Raw genomic sequence first — 17282 nt, forward strand, 5'->3', positions numbered from 1 at the left:
AGTTTTGGGTTGTTCTTCATTACTGTGAAACACCTCAAAATTTTCAAGTTTGTTAGTGTACTGGGTTTATTTTTTCCTCAAGAAGATTAGTTTGGAAATTATCTGTATCAAACTATATACCTCAGTCATGTATATGTACAAATTATGCGTAATAGTAATTTTTATGATCATTGCCAAATATGTAGATCTCACCATAAGTAAGTGAGGGAATGCTAGTGTAATTATCATCTATTGAGGATGTGGTTGCATTCTTACGCATACAGGGTGGGTGGAGAAGAAACCTTATTACTTGGTTTAGTTTATTAACATACATACCTTAATTCTCATTTTAGGGCAAAATGCAGCAAGTCAGATGGGGACTGGAAGTTACTATAGCCAGAGCCAGACTTATTATGGTCAGCATGTGGCTCCAAATCCTAAACCAACCAACAAGTTTTTCCAGTGCAAGTTCTGTGTGCGTTACTTCCGTTCCAAAAATCTCCTCATAGAGCACACACGCAAGGTTCATGGAGCACAGGCTGGGGGGAGCTCAGCAGGCCCACCAACGGCTAGTTCCCTAAATTACAGCATCATGATGCATGAAGGGTTTGGCAAAGTTTTCAGTTGCCAGTTCTGTACCTACAAGTCACCCAGGCGTGCGAGGATTATTAAACACCAGAAAATGTATCACAAAAACAACCTGAAAGAGACTTCAACTCCTCCTGCTGCTGCTGCTGCTGTGTCTGAATCAACATCTGCTTCTGTGCCAGTGCAGGAACCCTGCAAGGAGCTGCCTGCAGAAGTGGTGGAGCGGAGCATTTTGGAATCCATGGTTAAGCCCCTGACAAAGTCTAGGGGCAACTTTTGCTGTGAATGGTGCAGCTACCAGACACCTCGAAGGGAGCGCTGGTGTGACCACATGATGAAGAAGCATCGTAGCATGGTAAAAATACTATCAAGCCTGAGGCAGCAACAGGATGGAACCAGTGCACCTGACGTGCAGAGTAAGAGTGCCCAGAATGCCTCCCCAAACTCTAATTATATGTCCATGAATACAACAGGACGTGAGATGTTGAATGCCAATGTCTCAAACTTCAGGAGCTCTATGGGCAATTCCCTTATCAGGCCCAACTCTTCTACATCTTCTAAGTTTTCTTCTGTGTCTTACCCTCAAATGAAGCCGAAGTCACCTCACAACTCGGGCATGGTTAATTTATCTGACAGATCCCGCTATGGAATTGCTGATATGACAAATTCTTCTGCTGACCTGGAAACAAGCAGTATGCTGAATGACTCCAGCTCGGATGAAGAACTAAATGAAATGGACAGTGAGAATGGCTTGAACTCCATGGATCACCAGACCTCAGGAATGTCTGCAGAGCAGCTGATGGGATCTGATGGCAATAAACTATTGGAAACAAAGGGAATTCCCTTTAGAAGGTATATGAACAGGTTCCAGTGTCCTTTTTGCCCTTTCCTGACGATGCACCGCCGCAGCATATCCCGTCACATTGAGAATATCCACCTGTCTGGTAAGACAGCTGTGTACAAGTGTGATGAATGCCCTTTCACCTGTAAGAGTTCATTAAAGCTTGGTGCCCACAAGCAGTGTCACACAGGAACAACATCAGACTGGGACACTATGAACTCTCAGGCTGACAGCATCGCCTCTTCTTTGAACGACAGCACAGTGTCTTACGAGAGTGGAAATATAAATGGCAGGAAGTCAGCTGGAATGATGGAACCAGTGCAGCCACAGCAGCAACAGCAACAACAGCAATCACCCCAGCCCCATTCACAGCATCCATACAAGTGCACAATGTGCAACTATTCCACCACGACTTTGAAAGGCCTCAGAGTTCATCAGCAGCACAAGCATTCATTCTGTGACAACTTGCCAAAATATGATGGGCCGCCATCAAATACACCACAAGAAAGTGAGGCAGATGCTCACCCCTCTGCCAGCACAGTGAAGAAGAGCCAGACCTCCATCCTTGGTCTCTCATCTAAAAATAACTTTGTGGCAAAAGCCCCGCGGAAAGTGTCAAATGACTTCCCTTTAGATCTCTCACCAGTGAAAAAGAGAACTAGAATTGATGAAATAGCGAGCAACCTGCAGAGCAAAATCAGCCAAAACAAACAGCAAGAAGATGCTGTGATTAATGTAGAGGATGATGAGGAAGAGGAGGAGGACAATGAGGTGGAGATAGAAGTGGAGTTAGACAGAGAAGAAGAACAAACAGAGCCAATGGTAGATGTTTCCAGTACTTATGCACCCCAACAAATGTGGGGCAGAGAGCCTAATGATTCCCAGAAGGAAACAAACTTTAGAACCATGCAACATGACTACAATTCCACCAATGGAGCAGAGATTGAGCTCACTTTATCTGAAGATGAGGAAGACTATTATTCTTCTGTCAGCATGAAGGACCATCAGAGCCCTAATGCCTCTGTTCTGGGGAGCCAGTCGAACATATATGGTACTGATCAGAACAATGAGAATTCAGAGTTTAATGACTCTGGCAGACTTTACTATTGTAAACACTGTGATTTCAGCAACAAATCTGCCAGGAGTGTTAGCACCCACTACCAGCGAATGCATCCCTATATTAAATTCAGCTTTAGGTATATCCTGGATCCCAATGATCACAGCGCAGTATACCGGTGTCTTGAGTGCTACATTGACTACACAAATTTTGAAGATCTGCAACAGCATTATGGAGAGCATCATCCTGAAGCTATGAATGTACTGAACTTTGATCATTCTGATCTGATCTACCGGTGCCGCTTCTGCTCTTATACAAGCCCCAATGTTAGAAGCCTGATGCCACATTACCAAAGAATGCATCCCACAGTGAAAATTAACAATGCAATGATATTTTCAAGCTACGTTGTTGAGCAGCAAGAGGGGCTGAACACAGAGTCTCAGACACTGAGGGAGATCTTGAATTCTGCTCCAAAAACTATGGCAACTTCCACCCCCGTGGCTCGCGGGGCTGGTGTGCCAGCTGGTTTTAACAAAAGTGCCACCAAGAGTTTTAGTCCTGAATGTGAAAACCAGAAGGAACTTTCAGTCAATAGCGTGGTTGTTTATGACTGTGACGTGTGTTCATTTGCAAGCCCTAACATGCATTCAGTTCTGGTGCATTACCAGAAAAAGCACCCTGAAGAAAAAGCATCATATTTCAGAATTCAGAAGACTATGCGTGTAGTCTCTGTTGAGAGGGGCTCTGCCCTGGCTCAGATGTCTTTTGAGCTGGGAACACCCATTTCCCCAAAATTGTCCAACTTGGGTTCTCCACCACCACCACCAGACCTCTCTACTGAACTCTACTATTGCAAACACTGTTCATACAGCAACCGTTCAGTTGTAGGGGTTCTTGTCCACTACCAGAAAAGGCACCCAGAGATAAAGGTCACTGCCAAATATATCAGGCAGGCACCCCCCACTGCAGCCATGATGAGGGCTGGTGAATTGCCACCTGGTATTCAGAGGCCACCTATGTCAATGCAGCAGTTGAGCCGGGGTGGAACTGAGACCCCTGTGAATCCTCCTGAGAATGAAATGTTCTTTTGCCAGCACTGTGATTATGGAAATCGGACAGTGAAAGGCGTGCTCATTCATTACCAAAAGAAGCACCGTGACTTCAAAGCTAATGCAGACGTGATTAGGCAGCATACAGCCACCATAAGAAGCCTTTGCGATCGCAGCCAGAAGAAATCACCTGGCAGCATGCCTGCTCACACCTCCAGCACTGAACGGGACAAGTCAAAGCTGAGAGCCCTCAAATGCAGGCAGTGTAGCTACACAACACCTTACTTCTACGCACTGAGGAAGCATATTAAAAAAGACCACCCAACTCTGAAGGCCACAGTCACATCCATTCTGAGATGGGCATTTTTAGATGGCTTGATAGAAGCTGGTTATCACTGTGAATGGTGCATTTATTCACACACAGAGCCAAGTGGCTTACTTGTGCATTACCAAAGGAGACATCCCGAGCATTATGTTGACTATACATATATGGCAACTAAACTCTGGGCAGGTCCTGATCCTTCTCCTCCTGCTCTAGTGATGCCAACAGAGATAAAGACCTATAAATGCAGAGACTGCATTTTTGAAGCATCTTCCATTTGGGATATTACTAATCACTACCAAGCATTTCACCCTTGGGCCATGAATGGAGATGAATCTGTGTTGTTGGATATCATTAAGGAGAAAGATGCTGCTGAGAAATGCATCCCACAGCTTGACGAAGGCGGGGTCAGGATGGATGCTGAAGACCAGATAACAGCATCACAGATTGATCAGGATGCAGAGTGTGCAGAGGATCCCAGCCTTTCCCAGGAAAAAACTGTCCAGCTGGCTTCTGCAAACCCTGCTATCTCCTCCACTCCGTATCAGTGTACAGTTTGCCAGTCTGAGTACAACAACTTGCATGGCCTCCTGACACATTATGGCAAAAAGCATCCTGGCATGAAAGTGAAAGCTGCGGACTTTGCTCAGGATATAGACATTAACCCAGGGGCTGTATATAAATGCAGACATTGCCCATACATCAATACACGTATTCATGGCGTTCTCACACACTACCAGAAACGACATCCATCAATAAAGGTCACTGCTGAAGACTTTGTGCATGATGTGGAGCAGTCAACTGATATTGCTCAGAATGATGTGGAAGAGACAAGTAGGATTTTCAAGCAAGGCTATGGTGCTTATCGGTGCAAACTCTGCCCTTACACCCATGGAACACTTGAGAAGCTGAAAATTCACTATGAGAAATACCACAATCAGCCTGAGTTTGATGTTTTTGCGCAGTCACCACCAAAGGTGTCTGCCTCAGTGGAGCCAGACCTGGTGACTGAAATCAAGGCCTCTCCAGAAATTGCTGCTGAGGATCTTGGAGAAGTATCTATGTCAGGACCTCATTTCTCCAGTTCTCATTTGGTGTCTCACACAGTTTTTCGGTGTCAGCTCTGCAAATACTTCTGTTCTACCAGAAAGGGGATAGCTAGGCACTACCGCATTAAACATAACAATGTCCGGGCACAGCCAGAGGGCAAAAATAACCTCTTCAAATGTGCCTTATGTTCGTACACCAACCCTATCCGCAAAGGGCTTGCAGCACACTACCAGAAAAGACATGACATTGATGCTTACTACACTCACTGCTTAGCAGCCTCCAGGACAGTTAGTGACAAACCCAATAAAGTGATCATTCCATCTCCTCCCAAGGATGACACTCCTCAGTTAAGTGAGGAGCTGAGGAGGGCTGTAGAGAAGAAGAAATGCTCACTTTGTTCCTTCCAGTCCTTCAGCAAAAAAGGTATTGTGTCCCACTACATGAAGCGTCACCCAGGTGTCTTCCCTAAGAAGCAGCATGCGAGCAAGCTGGGGGGTTACTTCACTGCTGTCTATGCTGATGAGCATGAAAAGCCAACCCCAATTGAGGAGAGGAGTGACTTTGAAAAGCCTGAGGTGGAGACTGAGGCTCAGGAAATTGAGTGGCTTCCCTTCAGGTGCATAAAATGTTTCAAGCTGTCCTTCAGCACAGCGGAATTGCTGTGCATGCATTACACTGACCACCACAGCAAGGATTTGAAGAGGGACTTTACCATACTGGGAGGTGGCACACGCTCCCAGAACCCTGTCTACCAGTGCAAGCACTGTGATATGAAGTTGCATAGCACAGCAGAGCTGACCACACACTTGAATGGTCACAACGAGGAATTCCAGAAGCGTGCCAAACGTCAGGAGAGGAGGAAGCAGCTTTTGAGCAAGCAGAAATATGCAGATGGTGCTTTTGCAGATTTTAAACAAGAAAGGGTAAGGATCTATGTGTCTGGTCTCTTTCCCTGCTCCCAGCTCTCTGCCAGGGAGCTCACTACTGCCCACTTGCATGTTCTTTTTGACAGCCAAATGACCACAAGCTAATGAATGACTCAGCATGCCAGTGAGCTCCATAAGTCAATTACACATTCTGCCTTAATTTCCTTATTCATCCTCCTCATTTCCTGAGGTTCTGCCCTGCTGCTTCCTTCAGTATTTTCTTTACCTTCTTTCCTTCCTCCCAGCCTTCTGGAAGGCCATCTGTATCAGACAGTTAACTTGTTCTTTTGTGGGAAGGCTGCTGTGTATTTTGTTGCAAATTCTTTGCAAAATGTGGCTTTCCCCTCTTCAGCATGCTTCTGAAAAATGCATCAGTTGCCTTCTCAGTCATCTCTCTTTCTCAGTAGTTTCTCTGATTAAGCACTCAGTATTGACATGAATCTATCTGGTGACTGAAAATTTGGGCAGGTGCCTCATAAGCAGAGGACCAAATTGTGCTCTTTTTCTTGCCTGCTTACCTGTTTCTGCTTCAGTTTGAAGTATACTTGCTGTAGAAAAGCTCTGCAGAGCTGTTGGGGAAGTTGTAGGGTAATGGAAGAGCAGTTTCGAGTTAAAGTGAACAGTCTTCTGGGGGACCCCTGTTAGGCAGAAACTGTGTGTTTATTTTGGAGGCATTTAAAGATGTCAACAAAAATCAACCTTTGCAGTTCTGGAAAACAGGGCATATGTACATTAAGTGTAATATCCCTTCAGGTGTAAAACCTGGCTTGTGTTCCTAAAAATGAGGTAGCAAAGCACGCTTCAGTGACTTATGCTTGTGTCCTCAAACAGGCTTTTGGACACTTGGAAGAGGTTTCAAAACTTAAGGAGAGGAAGGTGGTTGGCTACAAATGCAAATTCTGTGTGGAAGTCCATCCAACACTTCGAGCTATCTGTAATCACCTTCGCAAGCATGTCCAGTATGGGAATGTCTCTTCTGTGTCAGCTACGGTAAAGGTAAGAATTGTAAAAAGGTGACTGAAGGTGACTGCAGCTTCTTTCACTGTTAAAATAAAGGGTTTGTTGAAAACCTGCGAAGGGCTCTTGTGAGTTAAATGAGTTTTGAACTGGGTATTCCAGTTCAGCATGATGTTTTAATTCAACACTAAGTTTCTGAAGTGCATTTGGTTTATTTAAAGATGTTTTAACTTTTTTCCACTCTTGATCCAGGGGAATGAAGACTATTTAATTCTCATTTCTTCTCAGCCACAAAGGAGTTGATGTCGTTGATGACCGAAAGACTTGGTTTATGAGCAGGAGGCTTTCTCTCTTTCATCTATGCTGGGCAACTTTTGGAAGCGTGGGAAGTGTGTATATGGAAATGTGTGGACTTGCTTACAGTACACCTTTCCACATGAAATTTGCACACTGGCTTCAAACAAAACATTCAGTGGTCAGCTGAGCCAGTGGTCCTATTCAGGTGATCTGGTGTACGTGTGTTGTTCTTTTCTCCATGTGGAAGGGAATGACTTCTAGGAGATCTCAAGGACAGGCCATTCTCCACAGCCTTCTTTCCAGGATATTAGCAGGGGTAGTGGAAGTGCAGCAAGGCTGTCAGAACTAGCTGTATGTTCCTCCTCATTCTGCAGTGGGCTCTTGGCAAAGACTCCTGCTGCCTGACTAAAAAGTGCTTCTTTGGCAACAGCGTCTGCTTGTTGTGAGGAAGCCAAGTCCTTATGGCTTTACTTCTCCTACCTGAGAAACCTATTGCCCTGTCACTGACCTTTCTTTACTTTACCCAGTACTACTGACAGATTCAGACACTTCTCTCCTAACAGACGATTTACACTTCTTGCGTCTCAAGTGAAGTTTACATAGGGTCAATGCATTCTTTTGAGTAAATAGTTTTGCAGCAGGAAACAGAAGCTGAAATCCATGGCTAAAAGAATATGATGGAAATACTCTTGTAGGCTGTTAAAGTTGCTGCAAAAATGTATGTTCAGGTTAGAAAAGGGAAGGAAACTTAGGAAAACCAGTAAAAAACAGACTTGTTCTGTTTGCTTTTTATTTTTAAAGAGAAACTACGGTCTTAGAGTACTGATGTTTTTATTGTTTGATACTGATGGACAAAGTCTACTGTAAACTACAGTGTTAGTCTGCAGAGTACCTACACTGTAAGCTAGAGCAAAATAAACTAAAATTAACTTGCTCTATACCTTACTGATGTTTATCTGTTCAAGTTCAGAAGGTTTGTATCAGGACTGTTGAAAGTTGATTCAGTTTCTTGTATTTTTTCATAACCTGACTCAAATTTGATCGAGTGAGACTTTTTTTGTTTACATCTGCATGTGTGTATATAGTAGATATAATAACATTTTTCCCTCCCAAAAGTAAACTTTTTTTCCAGAAAGCCATTGGTGTGGAGTTTGTGTAGGGATATAGTTAGAAAAATAATGCAGTGGGAAAGCTAGGCATTATAGTGAGCACATAGGAAAAGACCGAGGGGAAGAAGGGAGAGAGAATTGATGGCTTTGGGGGGGTATGTGTTTTTTAGCAGGAAGCTGAAGATTCTTCAAACACAACTTTGATGGAGGGTTTTGAGGGAGCCAAAGACCCTGGCATTATGGAATTTACAGAAGCTGAATTTGGAGCATCCTTGGAAGATGAAACCAGGCCTGGGGGCTACCACTGCAGCCAGTGTGACCGGGTTTTGATGTCTATGCAGGGTCTACGATCTCACGAGAGGAGTCACTTGGCTCTGGCCATGTTTACCCGGGAAGACAAGTACAGCTGCCAGTATTGCTCCTTTGTCTCTGCTTTCAGGCACAAGTAAGTTGTTTTAATTTTCTTTTCAGAAGAAGTACAGACTAGCACTGCTGTTTTGCAGGTTGACACTGAAGAGGAGAGCAGTCAACTTGATCTTGAGCAGCACTTTTCTCAGCATTTAGGTATTTTCCATGCTGCAAAATCTTTGGCCATTATGAGTGGCTGTTTATAAAAGGTTGCATCTTTGTATCTTCTTGAATTTATTTAAGCCGTTGTTTTTTTTGTTTTTTTTTTTTGCGTGTAGGGTAAAAGCATGCAAGCAAAAGAGTAAGACCTCTTTCAGTAGGCAAACAGTGAAGCCCACCACTTATGCAACCTTGTCAAATGTATGAGACTTAACAAGTTTTTAAGAAGAAGAGGAAAGTATTTTTCTTCTTAATCTTTCATGTTTAAGGAACTTCTGCTGCACATAACTACCTTGTTTATAATTACTGTAACTCTTTGATGATTGAGTTTTCATTTCTAATATTAAGTAACTGTCATAAACTTACCTTAAAATTAGATTTTTTTAATAAAAATTTCTTAACTATGATGTGCAATTTCAGTCTACAAATATTTGAAGTTCACAGCAGTGTGGTATACTAATCATAGAATCATAGAATAGTTAGGGTTGGAAAGGACCTTAAGATCATCTAGTTCCAACCCCCCTGCCATGGGCAGGGACACCTCCCACTGAATCATATCACCCAAGGCCTTGTCCAACCTGGTCTTGAACACTGCCAGGGATGATGACTCCCTAAGCCTGTTTTCTTGTCTGATACAGCGCATGGAAAATACACAGTTATCATGAATGGTTGTGTTTTTTGTGGTTTGTTGTCTCAAGACTGGCTTTGCCTTAAGATTGGGAGTTTTAAAAATTATTTAAATCATAATCATATATATGGCATCCCCCCCCCCCCCCAATAGAGTTTGTGGGATACTTTCTATTAGCATCTTGGACTGAGTCACAGGTATATTGTTTTTTTTGATTCTGTGGGGAGAGAACATCTTATTTACTGTTTTAATAAAAGAGAGATCCAGGTGCTCATTTTATGTAGGCATTCATAGCACTCTCAGTAGCTCTCCTAAATTTGGTGAAGATGTCACTGGATTGCAGTCAAAGGCATGTGGGAGAGAAAGCATGGTAAAAGGCATGTTTTACTCATATTAAGAAGTGAGATTCCTGCTGATTTTTGTAGCATCATTGCAAATTGATGCCACAGCTTGGTCTGACTTGTTGAAAAGGGCAATGGAGTTAAGCAGCCAACACTAAGAAAGGGACTGGAAGAAGGACTGGCACTACTGGGAGTATCCCACCCTTTGGCAAGTCTGACAGTTGAGGATGTCCCTCCCTCTCATAGCTTACAAACCTTCTACTTGCCTAGTAAATGCTTCCAAAATCAGACTTGCCATTAAGTTTGGTCCCTAGTCACTCTATTTCCTACTTGGGAAGTGAATAAAGTCATATCCTGCAGGTAGAAGGATGGGTAAGTCAGAAAGTGGTGGATTGCAAGGAAGAACTCTAGAGGTATCACCTAACTTGATAATAGATGTTGTTACTTGCTGAAATTGTCTGCTTCATATTTTGTGTTTGTGTCTGATGCAATTACTCTTTGGAAAGTAAAGTCTGTGAAAGAAACAAAACCAAATATTTAAGTAGCACACTGTTCTCCTGCATCTGAACAAGACTTTAAAACCTGCCTTTGGAAGAATTTTTCTGGCAAAGTATGTGGATGTGAATATAGTTTTCATTGTTATCGTGTAGAATACCTTAAGGTATATGTTAGAATAGCTTGATATGTATTATATACGTCTTTAGCAGTCTGCTTTAATTCCTAAGTAAGCGCGCACTTTTTCAGCTTTTTCATAGGTTTTGTTCTATGAAGTATTCACTACAAGTGTTCAATGTCTTACTTATTTAGGGGACCTTTTATCTCATATATCTCAAAAAGCTGTACATCTGACCTTGCCACAAACTCCATCCCAGGTCTCTATTAAATTATATTTGTATGAAGTGGCCCTGTGAGGTGATGCAAAATAATTTTTTATTATTTTTCTGTCATTGGATCTTTAAATACACAGACTTCAGTATTAGCTCTCATAAACAAGTGTTTTCTGGCTCAAGCTCTTGTCAGTGTGGGACTAAAGATCCCATGAGTATCTTTTGTAGTATGAGAGGGCTGGAACAATTGCCACTTGATCTACGTGCTGATATTCAGTAAAAAAAGAACAGGACAATTTAGGGAAAATAAAAGGAAATATGCATGAAATGCATCTGGAATTAAGGTGTCAGGTGGGGGGTTGTTTTGGCAAACTGCCACTCCTCCACTATGATGTATCTCTCCTGCTTTTGTTCCATCACCATGTACAAGATTACTCAAACTAATACTAGATCTTGAAGAAGAGGCTGTACTGGAAATGTTTACAACTACCTGCCTGCCACCTGGAGACTCTGAATTCATGGCTGTCAGCCATAGTGTAGGAACAGCAGAGCTCTGCAGGACTCGCTCAGAATGAATTTGATCTTCTGTTAGAAAATGTGAAAAATATCCCTTTTTCCCTTCCCTTTACTGAGCTGTGACAAGAAACTATGGAGAGAGAGCAGGTTCTGATTATCCCCCAGTATTCAGGCTGTTGGTAGCTTCCATTTTCCCTGAAGAAAGTGGAGGCTGGTCTTTGCCACTTCTCCATCTCTTGTTGAGATTCATGCAGAATCTCCCACACTGTTACTTCTGAAACTCTGCTGCCTTTTAATTCTGGAACTCATCAACTGCAGCCTGTTGGCACCCTCCCCAGAGCATGATCTCTAATCTGCTTTTGCTGCTGTAACCCAAAGAAGGCTTCCTCACTAAAGCTGGTCAAAAATACTCTTCCCCCGCCCCATCAACAGGACAAAAGGGGATCTATTTTTATAAAAATGTTTGCCAGGAGAAGATTTCTGTAATGACAATTTTACTGTTCTTGACTGTTTCTTGTTTCTTCAACTGGTCCTTTGAGTCTGGATCAAGTACAATTTAATTGATACTATTCTTATGCTATAAGTTTATTTAAGTGGCGTGTTTTATGCATAACAGAATTGGTGTGAGCTCTGCTCCTTTTCCTCAGATTAGATTCTACTTTATTCTGTAAGCAGACCTATTAAATTTTAAGATAGAGTATGAGAAATGGTAGTTGACTCTGGTCTGCCTCTTATTTAATTTATTATTGCTGTTAAGTGTTTTGCTTTGCATCTGAAGGAATAGTTGAAATTATTTACTCTTTTGTGTTTCCCTTTTTCTGTGTTTCTCTTTTCAAGTCTGGATCGTCATATGCAGACCCATCATGGACACCATAAGCCGTTCCGTTGCAAATTGTGCCCATTCAAGTCATCTTACAATAGTCGCCTGAAAACACATATACTCAAGGCTCATGCTGGTAAGTTTTATCTGTCAGTTTTGCAGAGCAGCAGCTGAAATGGCCCATGTATTCTTGTTGCTTGTCAGAGATGCTGATTTCAGCCACGTGTTTTGTCACCGAAGTTGGGTAAGCTTTCCAAAGTCAAGTCAGTTGTCGGCCAGCCTACTCACCTGTTGGAATCAGTGGCAGTTTGGATAATGTTTTTGGAAGGACAAGAATTTAAAATGGTGATGAATACTTCAAGAACTTAATTTTTCTATTTTCTTCCATGTGAACGTGGATTTTTTTTTCTTATTATTTTGGCTTGTTTCCAAAAGAATTTAATCCATTCGCTTGTACCATCGGTGTCTCAACAGATTGGTAGTGAGCTTTGCTCCATTATGTTTGGTTTTATGTTTGTGCTTTAGGTGACTCTGGGGAAAGGACTGTGGATTACACCTTGGTTTTGGTAGAGTCTTACTCTGGCTTTCATGTTAAAACCAAACACTGCAAACTTTGGGGGTCAGGTCTGTCTGCAGCAGACTGAGAATGGCATGATTCCATTATCGTACACGGAAATTTTTCTTGCAAATGTCTGTATTGCAAGACAAATAGACATGCTTCTGCTAAACAGAATTGGGAGGGTGATCTGTCATACAGGACAGGTTGTCTCAAAGTGTTGCACCTTTGATTTTTATTAAAAAGTGCAGGAATCAGAATTTCCTCAGCTTTATTCCATGGCCCTAGGCTCTTGGCATTATCATGCATCATGTGTTGAAAGGTTATCAGAAGATTGAGTCATTGGCTCCACAAAGATGCAGCTGACACAGTTCCATCTTTGTGGTTAAAAGGACAAAAAAAAACAACCCTCAGACCACAGGCAGAACATGAACTCTGATGCAAATAACAGAATATTGACCTATCTAAACACCTGCAAACTAGCCGGGTTGTTAAAAAGTTGCACAGAGAAACTCCTGGAACAGATGACAAAAGGGCTAGAAGTATGTTCCTTTGTTTATTATTTGTTTACACTACGTCATATACACAGGTTGGGGTGGAGAAGGAAGATGGGAAAATGGAGAGAAAAGGCAGCAGAATTTATGTGTGTCTGCTGTGGGGAATAAAAAAAAAAACCCGAAAAAGAAGAAAAGTAATTGTCACCATTGATCCAAAGGCACTTCTCATATACAAAAATGTAGGAGGGATTGAGGATTGATGCTCGCTTGTACTTTGTTTCCTGTACTGATTTCAGATTTCACAGAGATTGTGCCAGGACCTTTTTCTGTACTTAGATGGGTATTTTGGATTAGCTTAATTTTTGCCAGTCTCCTGTTGTACTGGGGCCCATGGCTTTCTATCCCTTCTAGGAAATCCAACTGTATGCAGCAGTTCCAGTTTACAGTTCCACATCCTCTACAGAGGTGACATGGTTCTTTATCTTTGGCAACCATAAGATAATGTTTTCTTTATGCTAATGTGCAGTTGGGCTACTTCGTGTTACCTTGTTTGAACCTTCCAGAATTTTAGAGTCAAGTTAGCATGCAGCTAATATTTACTTCACACTCCTCTTCATGTAAGTCTTTGATTTATTTATTATGAATTCATGCTCTTGAACTTGATTATTGGACATTCCTCAAGGGACCATGTTTTGCAATGTGCAAGAACACAGTGGTTTTCTAGATAGTGCTTGCACAATTAGTTGTATAACAAGTTTTCTGAAGGCTTATGACCTGTTTCTGCCTCAGTCCATTTCTACTATTTCACATCACAGACAAGTTGATTGTGTATTTTTCAGGCAAAGCTTTGCTTTGCTGTGTTTCAGATCACTCCTTCAGAAATACATACTAGTGAATAAACATGTTATGAAGACTTTCCCTCAGCCTCCCCAGTTTTTCAATAATAGTGATTCTCTGAACCTCTTTTGTGACCAATTTTTGGTCTCTTGTCAATCATCTGATTATCAGTTTATTTTAAAGTAGAATTTTTCTGAAATCTCCAGGAGATCTATAAAATTCAGTAAAATACAGAATCCTGAAATACTTTACTCAGTCTGCCTTTCCCTTATTTTCTGGGGATGGATGAAAATTCAGTATACTGTAAAATGCATTCTTGCTTAACAGCTGGTACTACTCAGTGTTTCTGGCATTTGTTTTTCATCCAGTATGTGCCATCTCCTTTGGCATGAATCAGAAGGGTTTACAGTATCTCTAAATGGGCTACATGTTGTTTTAATCTAAAATTTTTTACCTTTTATATATATATATATATATATATATATATATATATTTCACAGGACTTTTGTTAGGATTTTCTAGTATCCTTGCTTCATTAGTAATGACACTGGATGCACTGAAAGCATGCTAAGGCACATGAAAAACAATGAAGTGGTTGGTGGCATGGCTTCACTAAGGGGAAATCCTGCCTGACCAATTTGGTGGCCTTCTATAATGAGGCTACAGAACTGATGAACAGGGGTAGAGCAGTTGACGTCATCTACCTGGATTTATGCAAAGTGTTTGACACTGTCCCGCATGACATCCTTGTCTCTAAATTGAAGAGACATCAATTTGATAGGTGGACCACTTGGTGGATAAAGAACTGGCTGGATGGCCGCACACAAAAGAGTTGTGGTCAACAGCTCAATATCCAGCTGGAGACCAGTAACGAGTGGTGTCCCTCTGGGATCGGTGTTGGGACCGGTCTTATTCATCATCTTTGTCTTTGACATGGGCAGTGGGATTGAGTGCGCCCTCAGCAAGTTTGCCGATGGCACCAAGCTGTGTGGTTTGGTTGATACACTGGAGGGAAGAAATGCCATGCAGAGGGACCTTAACACGCTTGTGAGATGGGCCAATGCCCAAGTCCAACTAAGCCAAGTGCAAGGTCCTACACTTGGGTCAGAGCAATCCCAGGCACAGCTGCAGGTTGGGCAGAGAAGAGATTGAGAGCAGCCCTGTGGAGAAGGACTTGGGGGTGTTGGTTAATGAGAAACTGAACATGTGCCGGCTTCAGTGTGCACTTGCAGCCCAGAAAGCCAACCGTATCCTGGGCTGCATCAAAAGGAGCATGACCAGCAGGTCAAAGGAGGTGAACCTGCCCCTCTACTCTGCTCTCGTGAGACCTCACTTGGAGTATTGTGTGCAGTTCTGGTGTCCTCAGCATAAAAAGGACATGGAACTGTTGGAACAAGTCTAGAGAAGGGCCACAAGGATGATCAGGGGACTGGAGCACCTCCTGTATAAAGATAGGCTGAGGAAGTTGGGGCTGTTCAGCCTGGAGAAGAGAAGGCTGCGTGGAGACCTCATAGCAGCCTTCCAGTATCTGAAGGGGGCCTATAGGGATGCTGGGGAGGGACTCTTCATTAGGGACTGTAGTGATAGGAGAAGGGGTAATGGGTTAAAACTTAACCAGGGGAAGTTTAGATTGGATATAAGGAAGGAGTTCTTTACTGTGAGGGTGGTGAGGCACTGGAATGGGTTGCCCAGGGAAGTTGTGAATGTTCCATCTCTGGCTGTGTTCAAGGCCAGGTTGGATAGAGCCTTGGGTGATATGATTTAGCGTGAGGTGTCCTTGCCCATGGCAAGGGAGTTGGAACTAGATGATCTTAAGGTCCTTTCCAACCCTCACTATTCTATGATTCTGTGATTCACTGCATGCACAAATGGATGACTGTAAAAACAGAGCCCTGCTCTGTTTCTGTGTAATCTGGAACATAATGCTTTGAGTACATATTGGGTGTTGAGACATAACTATGTACAATTTTTTAGATTTATTTATATGTTTTTATATAGATTTATTTATATGTTTAGATTTATTTATATGTTTTTATTTAACCATTCTATAAAATGCAAAACTAACAGTCAAAAAAGCACAGAAGGCTTCTGTTAAGCCAAACTGTAGCCTTTCGTCTGCAATCAAACACATCTTGTCATGACGATGTCCACCTAAACTGTTATGGCTGAATAGTGGGCATATTTATTAGTTGTATGTAGACTGCTTAAAATGTAATCATCCTCTATTTGCTCTAATGTCTTATGGTGCTTTAAAGTTAACAGTTGGTGTCTACTGTTGTAGACACCAGTACTCTTGTACTGACAAACCATGACGGTTTGTCTAGATCTGTATCTCATGGGTATCTTATACTTTGGAGTTTCTTTTGTCCTTAATAATCCTGTCCTATTGAGCCACTTATGTTATATACAAAAACTGTTTTCTTTCTATTTGTAAAAAGTTAATATATAACTGATATGCAGGTGAGGAATGCCATTGAAAGAACACGGGTCAATTTCTTGTTTCATCGTTTCAGATTAACTGACCTGTACTTTTTCAAATGTAGCAAAAGAAGGTTTTTAAGAGGTTGTATTTTGTCTCCTTTATTGGTATAGTTTTTTTGGAAGAAGGGGCAGGAATTACTTTTATGAAGGATTGCAATTAGATAGTTAATCTTTTCAGGTATGCTTACTCTGACTTGCTACAATACATGTATTTTCACATTCTCTTTTTGTTCACTTATTTCTGGTGTTGGAAAACAATGCTGTTCGAGAAACTTGTTGAATTTGTTGAGACATGGAAAACATGTTCTGCCTCATTCACTACCAGAACTCTTGTTCTTCTGTTACTACTCATGAATATTTCACTCCTGTATTAGTTTTGGCACTTTACGTATGACTCATACGTGGCCAGTGTTACTCTTGTCCATGGAAGTGGCACTTCCAAAACAATAACTTGGCACCTGTATAATATCACACTGTTTGTGTTGGGATGGTTTCACTTGATGTTCCAGTTGCCTCCATGCTTAACACAAAACAAATCTTGTCTCAGGATTTGTTTCCTCTCGTTTGCTGTCTCTGGCTCTGAATGTGTTCAAAATTAAGTTCACTACTTTTCATTACTTCTGTTCTTTCACTTCCTTTAGTGCTTTTTCATAACACACTTTCAAATAGCCTTACAGATATGCACTGTTCTTGGTATTGCGTGTTTACTTCTTGTAGTAAACCAACCTTGACTTGACTACCAGTTTTTTGAAGATTACTGCTAAGATTGCTGCTGCCTAATGTCAGGTTTTTTATTAGGAAAATGCAACCTACCCAAATGTAAATTTCAGCACCCCCACCCCCCCCCCCCTTTTTTTTTCATAGGGACCTTTGTTAGCATTTTGTAGTGTCCATGCTTCATTAATTATGACGTTGGATGTGCTGCATGCAGAAACTGATGACTTCACCCCCTCTAGTTGCTATGCTCCCAAAGAAATTTGGAAGTGCTATAGTTAAGTGACTCCATTTTCATCCCAAAGTCTGTTTTCTTCTCATAC

General features: G+C 41.9%; 1 protein-coding gene across 6 annotated transcripts in view; it reads left to right on the forward strand.

The window, feature by feature from the left end:
• ZNF462 (zinc finger protein 462) overlaps window positions 1–17282 on the forward strand; it is a 96558-nt gene that overhangs the window by 42992 nt on the left and 36284 nt on the right. For 3 of the 6 annotated variants that reach the window (XM_062617430.1, XM_062617425.1, XM_062617426.1), the window contains exons 3-6: window positions 333–5809; window positions 6644–6808; window positions 8346–8620; window positions 11892–12010. In XM_062617430.1, coding sequence (XP_062473414.1) covers window positions 333–5809; window positions 6644–6808; window positions 8346–8620; window positions 11892–12010 — 6036 coding nt within the window. The remainder of the gene's footprint in view (window positions 1–332; window positions 5810–6643; window positions 6809–8345; window positions 8621–11891; window positions 12011–17282) is intronic. The other 3 variants (XM_062617429.1, XM_062617427.1, XM_062617428.1) reach the window with 1 other exon arrangement.

This window comes from Pezoporus occidentalis, unplaced genomic scaffold (genome assembly GCF_034315485.1).
Source record: "Pezoporus occidentalis ecotype Australia unplaced genomic scaffold, CSIRO_AGI_Poc_V1 ctg196, whole genome shotgun sequence".
In the NCBI taxonomy this organism is placed as follows: domain Eukaryota; kingdom Metazoa; phylum Chordata; class Aves; order Psittaciformes; family Psittacidae; genus Pezoporus; species Pezoporus occidentalis.